The sequence below is a fragment of the Falco rusticolus genome, chromosome 8 (genome assembly GCF_015220075.1).
Source record: "Falco rusticolus isolate bFalRus1 chromosome 8, bFalRus1.pri, whole genome shotgun sequence".
NCBI lineage: Eukaryota > Metazoa > Chordata > Aves > Falconiformes > Falconidae > Falco > Falco rusticolus.
In genome coordinates, this window is record NC_051194.1 from 2120418 (window position 1) to 2137513 (window position 17096).

Sequence of the window (17096 nt, forward strand, 5' to 3'; positions counted from 1 at the left end):
TGTTCCTGGGCTGGGGGAGCTCTGTGGGTGTTTCCTGACAGCCTGTGCTTTCCTGGGGAGAAACAGAGAGGCAAAATAACTTGCAGATAAGTTCCTTTACATTCAGGAGCAGTTTTGTGTGTTTCATTATATGTGTGGGGAAGATTTTGTTTCCCTCAAGTAATTAAAATACCCTCTTTCATACATGAGAAAGGGAGGAGAGGGAACTTTTCCAAAGAGCTTCTTTCCCTCTGCCTCCCCTCCTGTGGCACAAGGACTTTTATCCTAATACAAATGGACCAGCCGAGATTTTTTTTTAAGGTCCCTGGGGCAGCCAACTAGTAACAAAAGCAAAGTTAAACAACTCTGAACAAAAGCAGCAGAAGAAAAGGGGTGTGGTGGTGGAAATAATGCCCAGCTAACTAGGAAACTTTAATGAAGATACACAGAAAAAATTAAACCATTAGAACTTGAATCAGTTTGGCCCTGGTCCCAGCTCATTTAGTTAATAAATGGTGTCCTTTGCCACGTTGGATCTTACGTGTGGTTTTTTTCCCAAGCAGCAAGGAGCCTGGAGGAGGCTCCCAGGGCTGGGCAGGTCAGACAGCGGCTGCTGCGTGGGCTGGGGCTGCGATGTGCACAGCGAGGGGTCTCGCAGGGGTCCCAGGGCTGCCCAGGCACCCTGCACTCCCCGCTGGGTCTCACCCCTGGGGATTGCCCCATGGAGCTCAGCTTGGGGCTGCAGTGCCCAGGGCAGAGAGGCTGGGGTCATGGTGGCTGTAACATAAACCCACACCTGACATGTATGTATTCAAGGGTGAACAGAGAAATTGCTAATTGGAGAGTCATAGATATGCTAATGATTTGAATATGTGTGCTAATTAGAGATGGAGTTACACAGACCCAAACTGTACAGAAATCTTTAATGCCACATGCGGATCCTCAGAGGCTTTGTCTTTTCAGTTATTTTAGGCACGTACAAGCAACAATTTCCAGATATGAATGCTTTCCAAATAAAACCTTTTAGATTAAATATCTATTGGAGGCACCTAACTCATGCTGCTTCTGACTTCCCCGTGTGGCAGTGAATTGAACACCCATCAACCATTAAACCCAGACCTGTTGAGACCCAGCGGCGCAGGCAATGGTACAGCTGCTAAACCCTGATGAACGCACCCTCTGCCTGCTGATGCCCATGCTCCTACCACCCAGTGGATTTCTGTGGTTCAATGTCAGCAATGACAGGCTGGGACAGGGCTTTTGGGGCTGGTTTTGCCCCCACTGTGCCAGTGCCGCAGCTCTGGGCTCCCTGCCGGGGCTGCAGCACTTAGGGAAAGAGCCTGAGCAGCACCGCAGCCGATGCCGTGCACGGGGATTTTCAGGAGCACTCATTGCTTATGGCTGTACCATGGTTTACATCACCTTTAGGGAGAAGGGCGCTTTCAAGCCTGGGTGCTGCCTGGATCGCTCTGCCAGCGATGGGGCAGGTGCCATGCCCAGCCCTGCAGAGCCGCGCCTTCTGCTCCGGTCAGAGCCTGGGCCATCGGGCAGAAGGTACCTGGCAGCAGCACCGTGGCTGGCTGCTGCTGCTAAAAAACTGAATTGACTTCACTTACACAGGGGCAGATGCAGTAAAGCCCTGGACCATCGCAGGATGGGCTGGGTCACACCGATGGAGAGGAGCCGGGCACCCATGGGTGTTCGCGTAACAGGCAGAGACATGATGGCCCTTCCCACCTCTGAGCCCAATGGGATTCAGGGTCTCAGGAGGGTCTCGTAAGTTAAGTCAAAGCCAACCAACGTTCCACCAAAACACAAGCCAAGCCTCAACCGAGGCTCTCAATGCACAATGCCATGAGAAGTGCAGCTCCCAGTCTCAGAGATGCTTTTTAAAGTGTATCCAGACTTCCCCTTATCTGGATGCTGACAAAGCCCCGCATGTATGGTAATGCCAGGGAGAGACCCAGCTGGGGACCAGCCAACGGCCAAGCTAAGTAATGTGGGGAGAAAACCAACAGTACAGTTTTATTTTGTATTTCATACAAACGGATCCCTTGCTGTGTTTTACAGAGTTAAATTGTGTTCCATGTGGTGATGCAGGTTTGCTTGTGGCACCTCTTAGAAAACTCCATAATGTGAGGGAGGTGGCCTGAAGCCAGGAGTTGACGTGCTCTGGGATGGGGTTGTGTTTCAGTTTCAATGCAGGGGGGATCAAATGAGATGATTACTCCTAAGAAATGGTATCACGAGACAACCACTTGGAAAAATTGATTTGTGGGAACCTGGTTTCAAATTAAAAGGAAAGCCCTGTGCCCAGCGCTCCCAGTGCTGTACTGGTGCAGCAGCCAGGTGAGACCACCAAGGATGCCCCACCAGCAGCCAGCTCAGTTGGGCGTTCAACTAAGGGCAATGAAACAATCTATGAACTTCTCAGGCATTCCCTGTGCCAGGGCTGCAAGACTCCTGGCATCCCCGCAGGACACAGCCACTGCACAGATGGAGTCAAACAGGGGTCAGGAGCTGGGGACAACCAGATGGACAGGCAGCTGCAACCGGGAAAATGGAAAAAGCCCCCTGTGCCATTCATGTTGTGAGTTTTTCATGGCTCAGCTGAGCCGGATTTGGTCCTGGGTTTGGGTAAAGCCTAAACTTGTCAAGCTACAAGCACCAGAGCTCAGCCCAGCTATGCCCAAGGTTGACGGAGGAATTCAGAACAAATGTTTCTGACACAGCAAAGTAACAAGCTCCAAGCAGACACCCGCAGGCAGGGGCAGCAACGCTTCCCACCCAATTACTGTCAGTCTTCTCATCATGTACAGTTGTCCCAAGTATTTCCTTTCAGATGGTCCAACCTACCAAGCAAAGCTATGAAAAATGAGGCTCACCACTGTGATAAAAATCTCCACGTGTTTCTTGTGCTTAATTATTAAAAATCCTGGTGGCAGGAGGAGGAGGAGGTGGATGTGCTGCTGTCAGCAGGACCGCGTGTGGCCAGCATCCCTGTGGCTGCAAGGTAGTACCCAGCTGCAGGAAGCTGCATGCTTGGGAGCCCAGGCTGGCTAAGGAGGCTGCCGGGACGGGGCAGGAGCTGCTTCAATACCTATAAGGCACCCCACGAAGAGGTCTAGGTGTGGCCCAGTAACACCCTAAAATCCTTACTCCCTTCTAGGGTGTAAAACCTGTAGGAAGAATTTGCATGCTCAGCCCTGACTGGGATAATGCTGCCGCCCCTCCTCCAGCCCTGGATTCCTCACATCCCTGTTATGGAGAGCCAGAAGGGGAAGGAGGGCTTTGGCCCCATTGATCTTATTTTCCTTCTCCATGGAAGGGAAGTGAGCAGACACTTCTCCCGCACATCCTCTCTCTCTCAAGCGAGGAGGAGGAAGGACGCTGTTGCAACCATGGTACCAAACGCATGCCTCTGATTGCCACCCTCAGGGGCACCCAGCAGCTGGGTGACTGAACTCTCCTCCAAACACTAACATGAAAAAAACATTTCTCCAGAAAGCAACATCCTGAGATCCTCAAGAACTTTTTCCTGTCAAATAGAGTGGATGACAGACCTGGCTGATGGCGCAGCCTTGGGATACGGGTATAAATCTGAACCTGCTGCCTCTGGACTTGGGGCTCACTGCGGCTCCAGCCACTGCCTAAGTGCCTGGAGAGATTTTCTCCCCACCACCCTGCTGGGAGGCAGAGCCAGATGGCAGCAGTCTGGGGATCTAGAAATAAAGAACTACAAAAACATAGCAAAAGCTGGGGAAGATTCAGAACAGCTGAAGCAAGGACAGCTGTGGGGCAGGAGCATGGGAGGTGAGAATAGCAAAGGTGGGCTCTGTGCTATTTCAGTGCCTCTTGTAGGTGGGCTCAGGTGATTACATGACAGAGAACAACTGAATTAGGAGTGACAGAAGGAAGAAAAAAGCGTCACTGCACACTCAGTGTAGAGATCTCTCGGGGAACTCGGATGGGTCCAGGTCAGGCTCAAACTACAGTGCCTCGATCCATACAGTTTCACAGCAATTACTGTTCTAAGACATCACCCTTCCTTGGCGCATCTGCTGGGGTGGGGCTGAGCTGGGGACCCCAACCCACCAGTACCGCACCCCAGACTCCTCAGGGAGTCAGCTTTTAATCACCAGGGCAGCCAGAGGGCAGGAGATTAAGGTCAGGATACGGGAGTCAGCTTCTTTTCTGAAAGTGCCTTATCTTCTTTGTTTTTAAAACATCTTCCTTGCTTTTTCAGGAGAGAGGGGCAAAAAAAAGAATACTGGTTTTATATGAAATAGAGTAGAGAATTAATCAATATTTACACAGATCTTGGATAAGGTTATGGTACAGACTAATAATAACCCAACACAGCAACCCAAAAAGCAGAGTGTCAAAAAGAAGGGAAAAACCTGTTCATATGCTTTCAACACCATCCCCCTGGAGATCCCAAGTGTAAACGGATTTATCTAGGAAAAGGCATTTTAACTTGGGCTTTGGTAATCGGGGTTGATTACAGCCGCACTGCGCAGCCGGCGGGGAGGACGTGGGTGGGCGCGTGGCCGCCCGCCCTCTCCGGAGCACAGCCCGGGCTCAGACAAGTTCAACTTTAGCGTTGGGATAAACAGCCACCACGTCATATCCCTCAGGGGGCTTCACCCTCTCCTTCGCGTGCGTCTCGCAGTACAGCTGCTCTTCGATGAAGAAATACCCTCTCTGCTTCAGGTTGAGGCCGCAGTCGTCACACATGAAGCACTCGGGGTGGTAGAGCTTGTCCCGAGCTTTGACGATCGTGCCGCTGGTGAGAGATGGGGAGAGCTGGGGTGAGGCGGAGGAACAGTGAGCACAGACAGCTTGTCCTGCTGCCTCCAGCAAAGCAGAGTAAGCAAAGGAAAGCGGCACGCAGGGGCACCTAAGGGGGTTATTATCAGTTCCCATCCCAACACTTCAGCCCACCCAAAGCTGCCACCCTGCTCCAGGCACAGCTCCGCCGTACTGCTGCAGGAAGGGATGCTCCATTCCTGTTCGCCTGCACCCGCTGTGGTACTGCTCTGTGGCTCGATGCAAAGCAGAGCCTTAAATATCTACAGAGCCGTAAATATCTACGATCAGCCTGGATCTGAACATCGGGAGCTGGCATCTTCTGAGCACTGCTGGCAGGGCCGGGGCTGCGCACACGCTGGCACTTCAGCTTTTGGATCAGGGACCCTCAGGTCCCAGCACCAGTGGGAACACGGTCACAGGCACTGGCAGAGCAGATGCCCAGCCAGCAAATGTGCCTTGAGCAGAGCGTAAATTACAACAGAACCTAAGTTACATCACAAGCAGAAAAATGCCTATATTCTCTGAAATCAAACCCAGCAGCCATCCAGTGGAGAGTAAACTCTTCAACAAACAAAAACAATCCACAGACCTCTTCAACTTAACCCTTGAAGCGTTTCCCCCTCCATAAGGCAGTGGAAGAGTGCCAGTGCTGCCCACGCTGCCAGCGCTATTCATAGTCCCCAGGCAGTTGCTGTGCTAAGCAGGGCAGGAACCATCCCATGAATCATTCCCATTTTGCTGCAAGATTCCCTTAAAAGGGGCAATCCAAACCATATTCCTCAATTCCATGTTTATATATGGTTAGCAAAAAACCCAGAAAGGGATTTAAGCTATTCTGTAATAAAGGTATTCACTGTAAATTCCAACCCACGTGTTGCATCCCTGCGTCCCTGTCCCCACCGAACTGGAGGCTCCAGCGAGACGCGACACTTACACAATCCCATTCCCGCAGCGGGTGCACTCGGGAAGCATCTGCAGCCCGGACATGGCACCGCCAAGCTTTGACACCGGCGACTTGATGTTTCGAGGGTTGCTCAGTTTGTCGAGTTTTTCACCTGCCAAGAATTTTAAACGGAGATTGAGAACATGTCCTCTCAGGGCTTTTTATTTATTTTTTCTTTCTTTCTTAAGGAGTCAGATGAGTCTCTGCCTGTCACAACAGAACCTGCAACTTGCTTGGAAGGAATTAAAAAAGCAAAGAGTGAGACCAACTACCTCAGGAGTCACACGGACACCGCGCTGCCCCTCTGTTCATCCGAAGGAAGCAGGGATGTGGCAGCCCTCGGCTGTGCCAGCAGATGATCTGTCCCCTACCGTGATACACCAGCTCTGTACATACACCTTGTCAAAAGGCACAGCAGCCTTAATCTAGAGATGAGAGATGAATTTGGCTGCAATACTATTTAGTGAATTAAGAAAGATAAATAGCAAAAATCTCAGAAAAGCTCCAGAAAGAAGAGCTTTTCTCACACCAACATTTCAGGTGAACCTGGTAGATCCCCCATCAGTCAAGGAGACAAAGATGAAAGCCTTTTAGAAAATTAGGCAAATTAAACTCAACAAGAATAGCATTACATGCATTTTTTCTTCCTAGAACACTCATCTAATCTCAAATAAAACATTGTGATAGAAGATAACATCTTCTGGGCACCAAGCCTCCTTTCGTAAAGGTCCAACGACGGGAAAGGAAACAATGAAAAGTTTGTGCATACGAACAATATCACGGCAAAGTTTTCCGTGTTGCAGCCCTCTCCCTCCACATTGTCTGTCAGCTGCCCTTGGGCTTGGGGCAATACACACGTCCTTGTTGCCAGCCACTGGGATACTTCAAAGCCTCGAGTATTCACTGCCTGTTTTTTCATGGCTCACAGCTAACTGGTCTTTCGGGTATATATTGATCCGTGGCTCCTTGGTGGTGGCCTAAGGTTATAGAAAGGAAAAGCTCCTGAAAAAGGACAACGTATTTTACTCCATCAGTGGACACAGTCTGGAAAAGCAGCAGAGGAGCTCTCGGATGAGCATGCCATCCTGCAGCATTCAGACTTCCCACGCTCCATGAGCTGCCAGGGTATTTCAGTCCACGGTCAAACTTAAACCACGATGCCTAGGAGGTCTCGGCTGGGGCACAGGCCCTTTCTAACCCAAGTGTCTACACTCTGAGCTCATTTTGGAACCTTCCACTTGGATTTTGCTCTGAAGTGCCCTCCACAGCTCCAGGAACATCTCTGCCTTTCCTAAACCTGAGGCCGTTGCATCATCGCTGGCGGTCGCTCGCTGATCCCATGCAGGTTCACACGGTCTGTTTTGAATGGCATTGCTCGGCAAAGCTTCCTTCCACGGAGAGACCCCCGCTCCCCCGGCTGGCACATCTCAGGAGCACCCTCTGTCCTGGGCTCAGCTGGGGAGGAGGGAGCAGCCTGACAAACCCCCCGGCTACCCTCGGGGTGCGCAGGCACCCTTGCACGGCTGATCCTGTCTCCAGCCATGGCTCTGATCTAGAGACCAACGGTTCTAGCCAAGCAAGTAAAACCCAAAGGACTAATTTCCCACCAAACCCCACTTTCCCAAGATACAGTGTTTGGAGATGCTGAGAGCTTTGGTCCATGCCAGACTGCCTGTGCAGGAACGCACTGGGGCTGCTCCACCCCAGGGCGCTCCGAGCGCTTAGCTGGCTCCAGCCGAGCTCCCTTGTCGAGTCCTTCTGCTGCCTTGCTGGGAATCAACCGAACCAACTGCTCGAGTTGTTGGCTTCCCCCAGCATGAGATACGGTGTGCTTGGACTAGGCACGCTCATCAGCCAGCATTTAACAGTTAAGCTGTCACTGTCTCTCAGATAGAGCGATTGGGTACGCTGTTTGAAAGAGAGACGGGTGGAGGGAAAAAAGATTTTACAGCAAAATGAGCCTTGCTGAGAGGGCTGCTTCCATCTTCCCAAACGATGGATCATTTCCTTCTATGCGCCAGCCCACAATCCCACCGTAATTTATGGTCCTCAGCAAGGCAGTGAGATGCTTTAATCCCACAACCTTAACCATCACATCCCCGTTTGTGGCTGCAGTGCTCATCCTTCACATGCCAAAGGTGCTTACGGAGGCAACTGCAATGATTCCTCCAGCCACCACCAGACCCTCAGCACGAAGCATTGCTGCTTAAGGGTGCGGCACGGGGCTGGTGGTGCTGAAGAAAACACGGCTTCCAGTAGAAACACCTTTCAGACAATGACTTGTTTTATATGGGACACTTGGCTCCTCAGGAGAGGAGATCTTGCCTTTAAAAGGACAATGCACAGCAGGCTTGGGCCAAAATGTGTAATTGTAGGCTTAAGAAAAAAGGAGCAGGGGTGGAAGCTGTAAAACAACCTAGCAAGAACACCCCTGGGGATTTAAACCATGCTGAAACATCACAGAGCTTTATGCCAGGAGAGATGCTTTTCACTTAATTTCTCATTCCCCATGAAATAAACAGCGTTGTAACAATGGAGGCACGAGTGAAACTGCGCCGGCAGTCGGTCGCACATCCCCTCTGCCCGCTGCACAGCACAGCCAGGAGGGAGAGGGTCGGTGGCAGAGCCCTGGGGGTCTGGGGACTATCCTGGCACCTCTCTGTCACCCCCGCCCCCCCTCCGCAGCCCACACCTTTTCCATTCTCCCTTTCTCCCAAAGGCAGTGATGGGTTTCTGCCACCCCAAGGCTGCAGGATGTGAGGGGAGGCAGAAGCAAACCAGCAAAGCTTCTATTTTGTTCCCTTTGCCTGGCACAGAGAAGGGAGGAAGGCAGCAGCATTACTAATTGCAATTAACACAGTCGCTTCCTATTTACTTTTTCCTAATGAGGAGACTTGGGGGTGCAGCAGATGCCGCACAGGGAAGCTGCCCGTGCTTGCTCTCGGTGAAGGACTTGCAGGCACAACTGAAGCCCGTAATTAGCATCGGTTTTCCTGCCAGCCTGGGAGGGGCTGCAACATTTATACCCGCTGCTTCCAAGGCTGATCCTATCTTACGCTTTGCAGACATGCCTCAGTACCACTGAGAAAACTGAAACTGGTGGAAACTCTTGATGCTCAGAAGTTACCTGTGATCGTCCTTCTTGTGAAGCAAGAAGCAATTTCCTTCTAGTCAAAGAACAGGGTTCTCCATCGTTCTATATACACCGGACCTGGAGCACCACAGCCCGACTCGCTACCTCTCATGGATTCATGATGAGATTTGCAGTAGTGGGTATTTTCCCATAAAATCTAAGTTCCTGGACTCACATGACTGGAGTGCGAGGCTCTTGGAAGGAAGCAGAAAGAAAAGTCTTGCCCTAATGGTTGTAAAGCGAAGCCTGGAAGTTTGAACATAAAGGCCCCAATGGACTTAAGGTTGAAAGGCAAGTAAAAAGAAGCTGAAATATATAGTTTGGGGATCTTATTATATAATGCTCAGCATTGGCCCCTGCCTGCATTAACCTTGCAGGCAGGAAGCTGTGACAGACCTGAGAAGTGAGCCAAGAGTTCCTGATCTCTATCCCTGCCTTGCTGAGGACCATCCCACATCCTTATGCAAATGCCATTTACTTAAACAGGCCTACAGTTCTCCACTGGTGATCTTACACAACTGCTCTAGGCCATTACTTTCATAAATGATCTCAGGAAAACAGCTGCCATGCAGAAGCTTTTTGCAATTCTAGCTTTCACACGATGCTCAAGTCAGCCATCGAATCTGGCAAGCCCCCAGTTGCTGGCCTAAGTCCCTGAAACCCTGATTTGAAACCTGCTGTCCACGTGTTGCCCTTCACAGAGTGCTTGGACCCTGCCGTGTCAAGCTGAGCTGCCCCAGCACTGAGTGATGTGCAGTAAAATGATGGTGCAGAGGAATTTGCAAACCGCCCCCCCATCAGCTCTTGCAGCCAGGTCCTTTAGAGGCTTTTCAAGCTTCTGGACCTCAGCAAAGGAAGAAAGAACTCAGCCTGCAACAGCATCTTGGTGGGCTTCAGGCCATGGAACGGGGTGCAGAGGGACCAAATGATGGTTCAAGCCCCGCAGCAGCACAGTGCCACAGCCCCAGTGGCAGGGAGGTGTAGGGACTGGTGGGGACACGCTGTGGGTGCCAACCCTCCTTACCGTTCTCGCCAGCCTCCAACATGCCCTGCAAGTATCGGAAGGATCCAGACTGCTTAGGCTCCGAAACGGGCTTTTCATAATCCTGAAGCATCTTGTAGACATCCGACTCCACATCAATTCCGTTTCTGTTCCGTGGGAGAGACTTCATGGGGTCAAAGCTGTTTTAAAGAAGGAAAAGCTCAAGTCAAATATAAACAGCAACTGTCAGCTCGTCAGGGAGGTACTGAAACCTCCACATTCCCACAGATTCAATCAAACTCAAACACCTCTCTGTTCCCATGGGTTTCTCTGCCTGGAGGTATGCCTGTCCCAGGAGCAGCCACCGAACCAGGGAAGTTAAACTTGTTCCCTGTTGGGCTCCAATTGAGCAATGTAGCTGGGGCTGGCCCAGGTACCCGCAGGGAAGAGGACGGCTGCCACAAGCACTGTAACTTGCTTGGCCACACATGGAATTTATTGAAAAAAATGGGTAAACCACTGCATTTCATTAATTACACAGGGCCAGGGGGTCTACGGCCCCTTGTACCACTGTGAGGGCATCCGGCACAGGGAGAGCGTGTGCTGCTGCCCAGCACCGGCACGGAAGCAAATCCCCTGGCCAGCCACCAGCGCCTCTTTTGAAGTGAGCGTTTCTGTAGGTGACTGCATTAAAGGATCCATTGGTCAGACAGAGCCCACAGCTTAAATGAGAACAGCACCCTGCGGGGCTGCTCAGCACTCAGGGAACGAGAGCAGCCCCGTACCTGCCCCCCCAGCCACATGCCCACATGCCCACCTTCGGCATCCAGACCTGGAGCTGCTCCTTGTCTGTATGTGGCATAACAGACAACAAATAGTCATTTAAACCATTATTCCAGTTCAGTCGATACATCAAAACATGAAAAGCATAGCTAGGAATTAAAAAAAAAATATTTTGGGTACATGTTTAAGTGTCCTGCTGAGTAGGGGGGAACTGAAGTGCTGTTGAGCTTCACTGAGGCCCAAAAGCACAGCACAGCTCCAGCAAAAGGGGCTCCTTTTCCTTTTTAAGGAGAAGGTCATCAAGGTCTTTATAAAACCAATAAATACAGCATGAGCCCTGAACGCCACCAGACAGCTTAACATATTTTAGCCATCATCTGACTCATTTTCTCCATCAGCAATACATTCATGCTAAAAAAAAAAAAAAAGAGAGAGAGAGAAAAATAAAATTCACTTACAAACAAACAGAAAAACCAACAAAACCCACCCCAAAACAAAAGAAAATTCATTCTCAAAGAAGAGCCAAAGCTCCATTTTTGGGAAGCGACCCACCCAGCAGTGCCGGTGCCGGCGGGCAGAGCAGAAGTGCCGCTGCTGGGGCTCGGGGCTGCCGAGGCAGCTGAAGACCCGTCGCTGCGACTCCCGGCCAGCCCAAACCCCCGTGTGCCCCGAGTGCCGACCTGCCTGCCTACAGCCCTCTTGTGCACCAGTGCACACGCTTCCAGTGAAAAAGGGCAGGTTTTGACCAGTCCAGCCTGATCAAGCACAACTCAAAGAGATCGCCCTCCTGCCCCCGTCCTGCTCCAACGCCCAAGCTGATCTGGCTTTTGGCTCACACACAGATAACAGCAGATTTTGCTCTCTGTATTTTTTGTGCAGTTCTCTTCTTTCCAACTTCATTAACTTCCCTGGAGCAGCACAGGGAATAAGCTGGCTCGCAGCATCACTGAAATAGGAATTTGTGCAGCCACAGAGTTCTTGAGCTGAAAAGAAACTCTCTCTGCTCTTTGTACTTGATACAGACATTACTTTCTTGCAGAATATCTTGCCAGTCCGGAGAAGCATAAATCAGCAGTGGCGTAAGCCATGCGAAAGCATCACCGTCCACAACCTGGCCTATCTCAAAGTCCGAGTTATCCACCCAAACCATTCTTGGCTACACAAAAGCTTTTTCTTTCCTACGAGCATTATTTATTTCTCAGCCTCCCAGACAGCCACACTGAGCAGATCGTACATTGATAAAACTCCCAGTTTACTGGGGTTAATTTTCTCCATGATATCTCCAGCTCCCAACCCAGGTGCTGGCTCCTGGCTTTGAGGCGGTGCAATCCCCACTCCTAGGACAGCCAAACCCTCCATCCCGCCTTGAATGTATCCTTTGAAAAAATGGGATACTAATGTCTGTGACACTCCCTGCAATTAATCCCAGCCTGGGGACTGGACCTGAAGATGCCCATCTACCTACCCCCGCTGTCAACAGAAGGAACTTTCACAGATCTGGAACACTAGCCCCTTCACCCCTCTCAGACAGAAGCGATTGAACATTGCTGCAGCATCACAAGCTTAAATTCAGTGTAGCAGTTACTACATACGTAGACATGGTCATTTTGTTCAGAACTTGGCATCTCCAACCATCCTTTTTTTTGAGTTTTGGGGGGCTTTGGTTGTTTAGAGTTTTTTTCCCCCGTTTTTTCTCCCACCTACACTTGCCCAGCCCAATGGAGCAGGAGCTGAACCCAGCACCTCTGGAGCTCCAGGAGCAAAACAGCTTCAGTGCACACCCCTGAAATTGAGCTTGCAGGAACAGCAGTGGGACCCAGTGTCTGGGCCATGCTCTCGTCCTACCTCTGGGCTGGGGTGATGTGCAGCCCGCTCAGCTGGCCTGGCAGAGCTGACTTGGAGCTGCTGTTAGCGTAGAGCCGGGTTGGGTGGTGATGCTGCACATTCAACATCTGCTTGTTGTCCATAGGGCTGCCACCAGCCCCGTGGGGCACTGGCCTCCTGCTCTGGGCAGGCCCGTTGTCCTGGAAGAGAAGAAAAAGCAGAAAAACCTGAGATTTATAGTTCTTGATTTGATATACACGGAGAGGCTGCCCTGGGACTTGCAGTTTGCAGTAATGATTTTTTATACGTGCTGTGGAAAGCAGAGATATGCAGCAGGAAAAGGAAAACGCAGGCTTGACCTGCAGTTAAATCTTGCTGAATCTATGCAGCTTTCCTTGGTCTCCAACCAAATGAACTCGCCTGTTTCTCCAGTGTGAGCCACTGCCAAGTATCCTGCATTTATCCTCCTGTAAAAGCATATTTGTTATTTCCGCAAAAGAAAGGCTGCGAGTCTGCTTCTCATTTTGCGTTACATCACTCTGAGAGCACTTACCGCTCTTCTGACTTCGGGGCAATCGCTCTGATTTACATTAGCAAAGCATGATAGAAGCAAGGCACGATAAAACCTGAGCTCTGCTTGTGCGCACAGGTCGGGCAAGACCTGAAGCCAAGGGGCCAGGCTTGGTATTTTCACTTATTTGCAGCTACTCTTGTCCACAAAGATCCGTGTTCATTTTGGGAGGTTTTCTCCCCAGATCAGTCATTCACAGTGTGAGAAAGGCACCGGTCAAGGGTTTAGCTCAGTATTCATATTTTCATTTGCATTTTAATTCCCAAGGCAAACTGCAGAAATCTTTTTGCCATATGACCTTAAGTTAGGAACTCAGATGCCATTAAAACACAAGTTTTCCATGTTATTTTACCTACATAAAACATTACCTATGTGTTTTTCCAAAGCTTTGCTAGTCAGCCCTGCGCACACCCATAAATCCCGCTGTACCTACTGCTAATCTGGCCACAAACCACCTGAGTCAGGCGTGGGGGAGCGGCCAGCAGCCCCTTCCCAGTGGAGGGGCTAATTCCAGCCATCAGGAAAGGCAGCAGAAAGCCAGACACAGCCTAAGGATGCACACCGGCTGCTGCTATGCCCAGTCACGTGAGTCAGAAATGTGCCCATACCAATGGAAGAAATAGATGCTTTATAAGATGCTGTAATCTGTTTAATCTGGTTTAATCTGTTTCAGGGCAGATCCCCAGAGATGCTGCCTTGCACCAGCTTTTCAGTAGACTGGAGCTGATGCAAAACCAAGCAGAAAAAGAAAACACCGTCCTGTGAACAAATAACAAAGTGCATGTTACTGGGCTCTAATACAAAGCTTACTTTTGACTGAAATAATCCAATAAATACTAATTGGAAACAAATGTCTATCACTGGTGCATAGCAGAAAACACTGGCGCTCCCAAGCCTTGTAAAAATGAGCAGCAAAGAGAAATAAAAACCAGATCCTGCCAGCAAAAGATCTTGAAAGTCCAGTTCTTCAGTTCTTTCCAAGGCAAAACTCCCATTGATAAAAACTGGGCTTAATTAAGAACTGCAAGATGGTGCCTTTGAGTTTTTCTTCTGCTCTCAGCTGAAAACCTGCAGATTCTGGCAAGCTCCTGGCACTTCCAGCGCCTCGAAAGCTTCAGCAGCCGCTCCGAGCCCTCTGGTCCCCACTCCTTCCACACTGTGCATGCACACACATGTGGGGAGAACTGCTTCCAACAAAATAACTTCAAATTATCTATTAAAAAAAGGAATTTAGCTGCCAGGAATAATATAATTTTAACTGTTCCCCAATTTATGTTCTTAAAAAAAGTATAAATACAACCAGGCTATTGGTTTCCAATTCCCAGATTGACATTATTATTTCAAGGAAAATAAAGAAAGCCCTTTCAACCATGACACAGAAAGGAAAAGAAGGATCATAAATGTTTCGGGGAAAAATGCAATGGCCCATGCTGGCTGGCCAGCCATCACGAGCTACAGAGTTATGCTTTTAGAAACCACGACCATGAATTCCCCGTGCGTAGGAGCCCGTGCGAGGGCAGCTGGAGCTCTGCCTGCCGGGCACAGGGCAGGGTCATCCTCTGGCTCCTCCACACCAGGGACATCCAGACCCTTTCCCACAGAGCATGGCAGCTATTTCTGGAATGAAAACCTCCTCCATCAAGGGGCCTAGAGACCATCATCACCACAGACCCCCTTTAATCCAAGGTGGCTTGAAAAGCATTGCCCTTTCATCCCCATTAAGCTCAGCAATTTGTACATCGACAGCGAATGTTGCTATAAGGTACAGCGTACAGCCTGCCTGCTCTGCAAAGGCATGGAAGCCCGGTGATGGAAATAGAGCGTTTCAGAGCCCTCCCTGCACTGCTGAGCTGCTCGGTGCCCCTGGTGCCACCAGCTCCCTGTCCCTGCAGGAGGGGGATGCTCATGGTGGTGGCAGCTCAACCTCTACTTCTGCTCAGCCATGACCCAACAGCATCCATAGGGATCAACAGCCTCCTCCCAATGGACACTGGAGAGCTCCCGCTACCCTAGCACCCATCAGACCGAGACCACAGAGGTGAGGCACTGGATGTGCCTCAGCCTTTTCCACCAAGTCCTTTGCAGGCTTTGGAGAGCTGTGCTGTGTGCTGGGGGCAGCTCAGGGCTCTGTGGGAAACAGGCAGAAGGTGTGTACCCCGCTGAGAGCTCACTGGTCCTTGCCTTCCTCGATGCTCTCAGTTTCTCTGCTACGCGACCCCCCTGTTGCACAAAAAGCTGTTCCTGGGACTGAGCTCAGTCTCCTTTTCCTCATCTCAAAGGCTGGGAGACCTTCAAAAGGCTTCGCATTGTGCAAAACACTCATGCACTTGCTCTCGGAAACCTAGAACCAAATGGATTTCTTTCCAGTTCTCAAATTCAAGATCAGTTAAAATTTCCCCTCCTTTGGGACCTAATTTGCTTCTCTCTGCTGGCTTTTTCTTCCTGCTTTTTATGGTCTCTCTTAAATTAAGAGGGTTTGCAAACCTTTGCTAACAGCTGGCCTGAGAAGTTTCACAGAGAAGAACTCTTTTAGCCTACAGACAAGAAACCCACAAGCTGTTCCCTCACGCTTGCCTTCCCGGACCATCAATGACGAAGCGAAGCCCCCCCCCGACACACAGCGCTTGGAGCTGCTGGAGCCCAGGCTGCCCTCTGCCCTGCTCCTGGCAAACACGATCTGCGCAGCTGTCCCACACCAGATAAATCCAAGGCAGGGCTGGAAAGGAGCTGTTTGAAGTCCCGGTCCCAGGGAGCTGGTGGGGTTTGGGGTGGTTTTGTGTGCAGCTGCAGTGCTGCTGCAGCACAATGTGCAGTGAATGCCCTCGGCCAGCACCCAGCTGGACCCACCTTTGCTGGGCACCACCTTGCTGGGGACACCCAGCCTGTCCCTCCCCACCAGGGGAAGGAATGAGCAGAGGAAAAGGAATTATTTGGAGGAGAATAAGCCACAGCAAACAAAAAAGATGACTTGCAGCAACCACCTGCCCCAGCCATTCCATGCACGGCCTTGCCAGAATGCTGCCTCCTCCTCCTCCTCCTCCTCAAGATGCATTTATCAGCATTGCACGAATGCAGCCTCTGCCTTATCAAGCACAGGTAAGAGCTGCCTTTACCAATACAGTATTTATATTCTGAGGAACTATTTCCAGCAGAAGGAAAGGGTGACACAGGGTATGGGAGTGTTTCCCATACCTTGGCAGGAGGCGCAGGAAGCCGGGGCAGCGGTACACAGGTAGCTGCAGCAGGAGCAGTGCTGGCAGGAGCAGTGCTGACAGCACGTAGCGCCTTGCCCGGAGTTGCCGTAGGGCTACAAGTGCCGATGAGGCGCGGTGGGTCGGCTATTGCACCTGAGCTACCGCATCTCTGCACGCTGAGCCTTGGACACCGCCGGCCAGATGCCATCAGCTTGGCTTGCACTGAGCTGCACCTCCCTGCCTGCAGTGTCTCTGGCACATTCTTGGGTGCTACTCTTTATTCAGATAAGAGAAAAGAGAAATGTAGCTGGGTTTGGGATGCCTGGCTCTTGTCCCCACCATACAATGCAACATCGAGAGAATGAAAGGAATGATTTTCCTTTTATATTTAAGGGAAGGATGCTGAATGACAGGTTGCTTGGATTTAGTCATGGAAATTCCAAAAAGAGCCAGAAATACGGAGAGCTTTTATGCCTTCTTCTTCTACAAGCACTTCAGTTCAATTTCTAGTAGTCCCTCTGTTCTATGCCTGCTTATTAGTGATGCTCTCTTCCCCTGTATCAGGTATTTCGTTCAGCTACAGCACGATGCCTGGACATAGCTGGTGGAGCAATGTGCACAATCAGTGAGGTAATGAAGCTCAAATGCTTTTCACAGGACACATGGTTTCCAATGTCAGGAAACATATAGGGGAGCATTAAAAGAAGCAAGCTGGACATTCCAACAGAAATACAAATCTACTCTGTGGCTTCACCAAGCAGAGCTAATGCGTGCTCTAGGTAACGGGTCAGAAGACGGGCTTTGCCTGCTCATTACAGCTGTGGTGCTGACTCTGCTGGAATAGCTGAACCGAGGCACTTTCATCCCTTAGGGCT

At 50.5% G+C, this 17096-nt stretch overlaps 1 protein-coding gene across 1 annotated transcript in view; it reads right to left on the reverse strand.

Moving 5' to 3' along the window:
* Window positions 1–885: 885 nt before the first annotated feature.
* The window catches only part of PDLIM4 (PDZ and LIM domain 4), a 54190-nt gene continuing 37979 nt past the window's right edge, over window positions 886–17096 (reverse strand). The window contains 4 exon segments of the mRNA XM_037398543.1: window positions 886–4765; window positions 5726–5846; window positions 9892–10049; window positions 12478–12656. Coding sequence (XP_037254440.1) covers window positions 4561–4765; window positions 5726–5846; window positions 9892–10049; window positions 12478–12656 — 663 coding nt within the window. The 3' untranslated portion in view covers window positions 886–4560.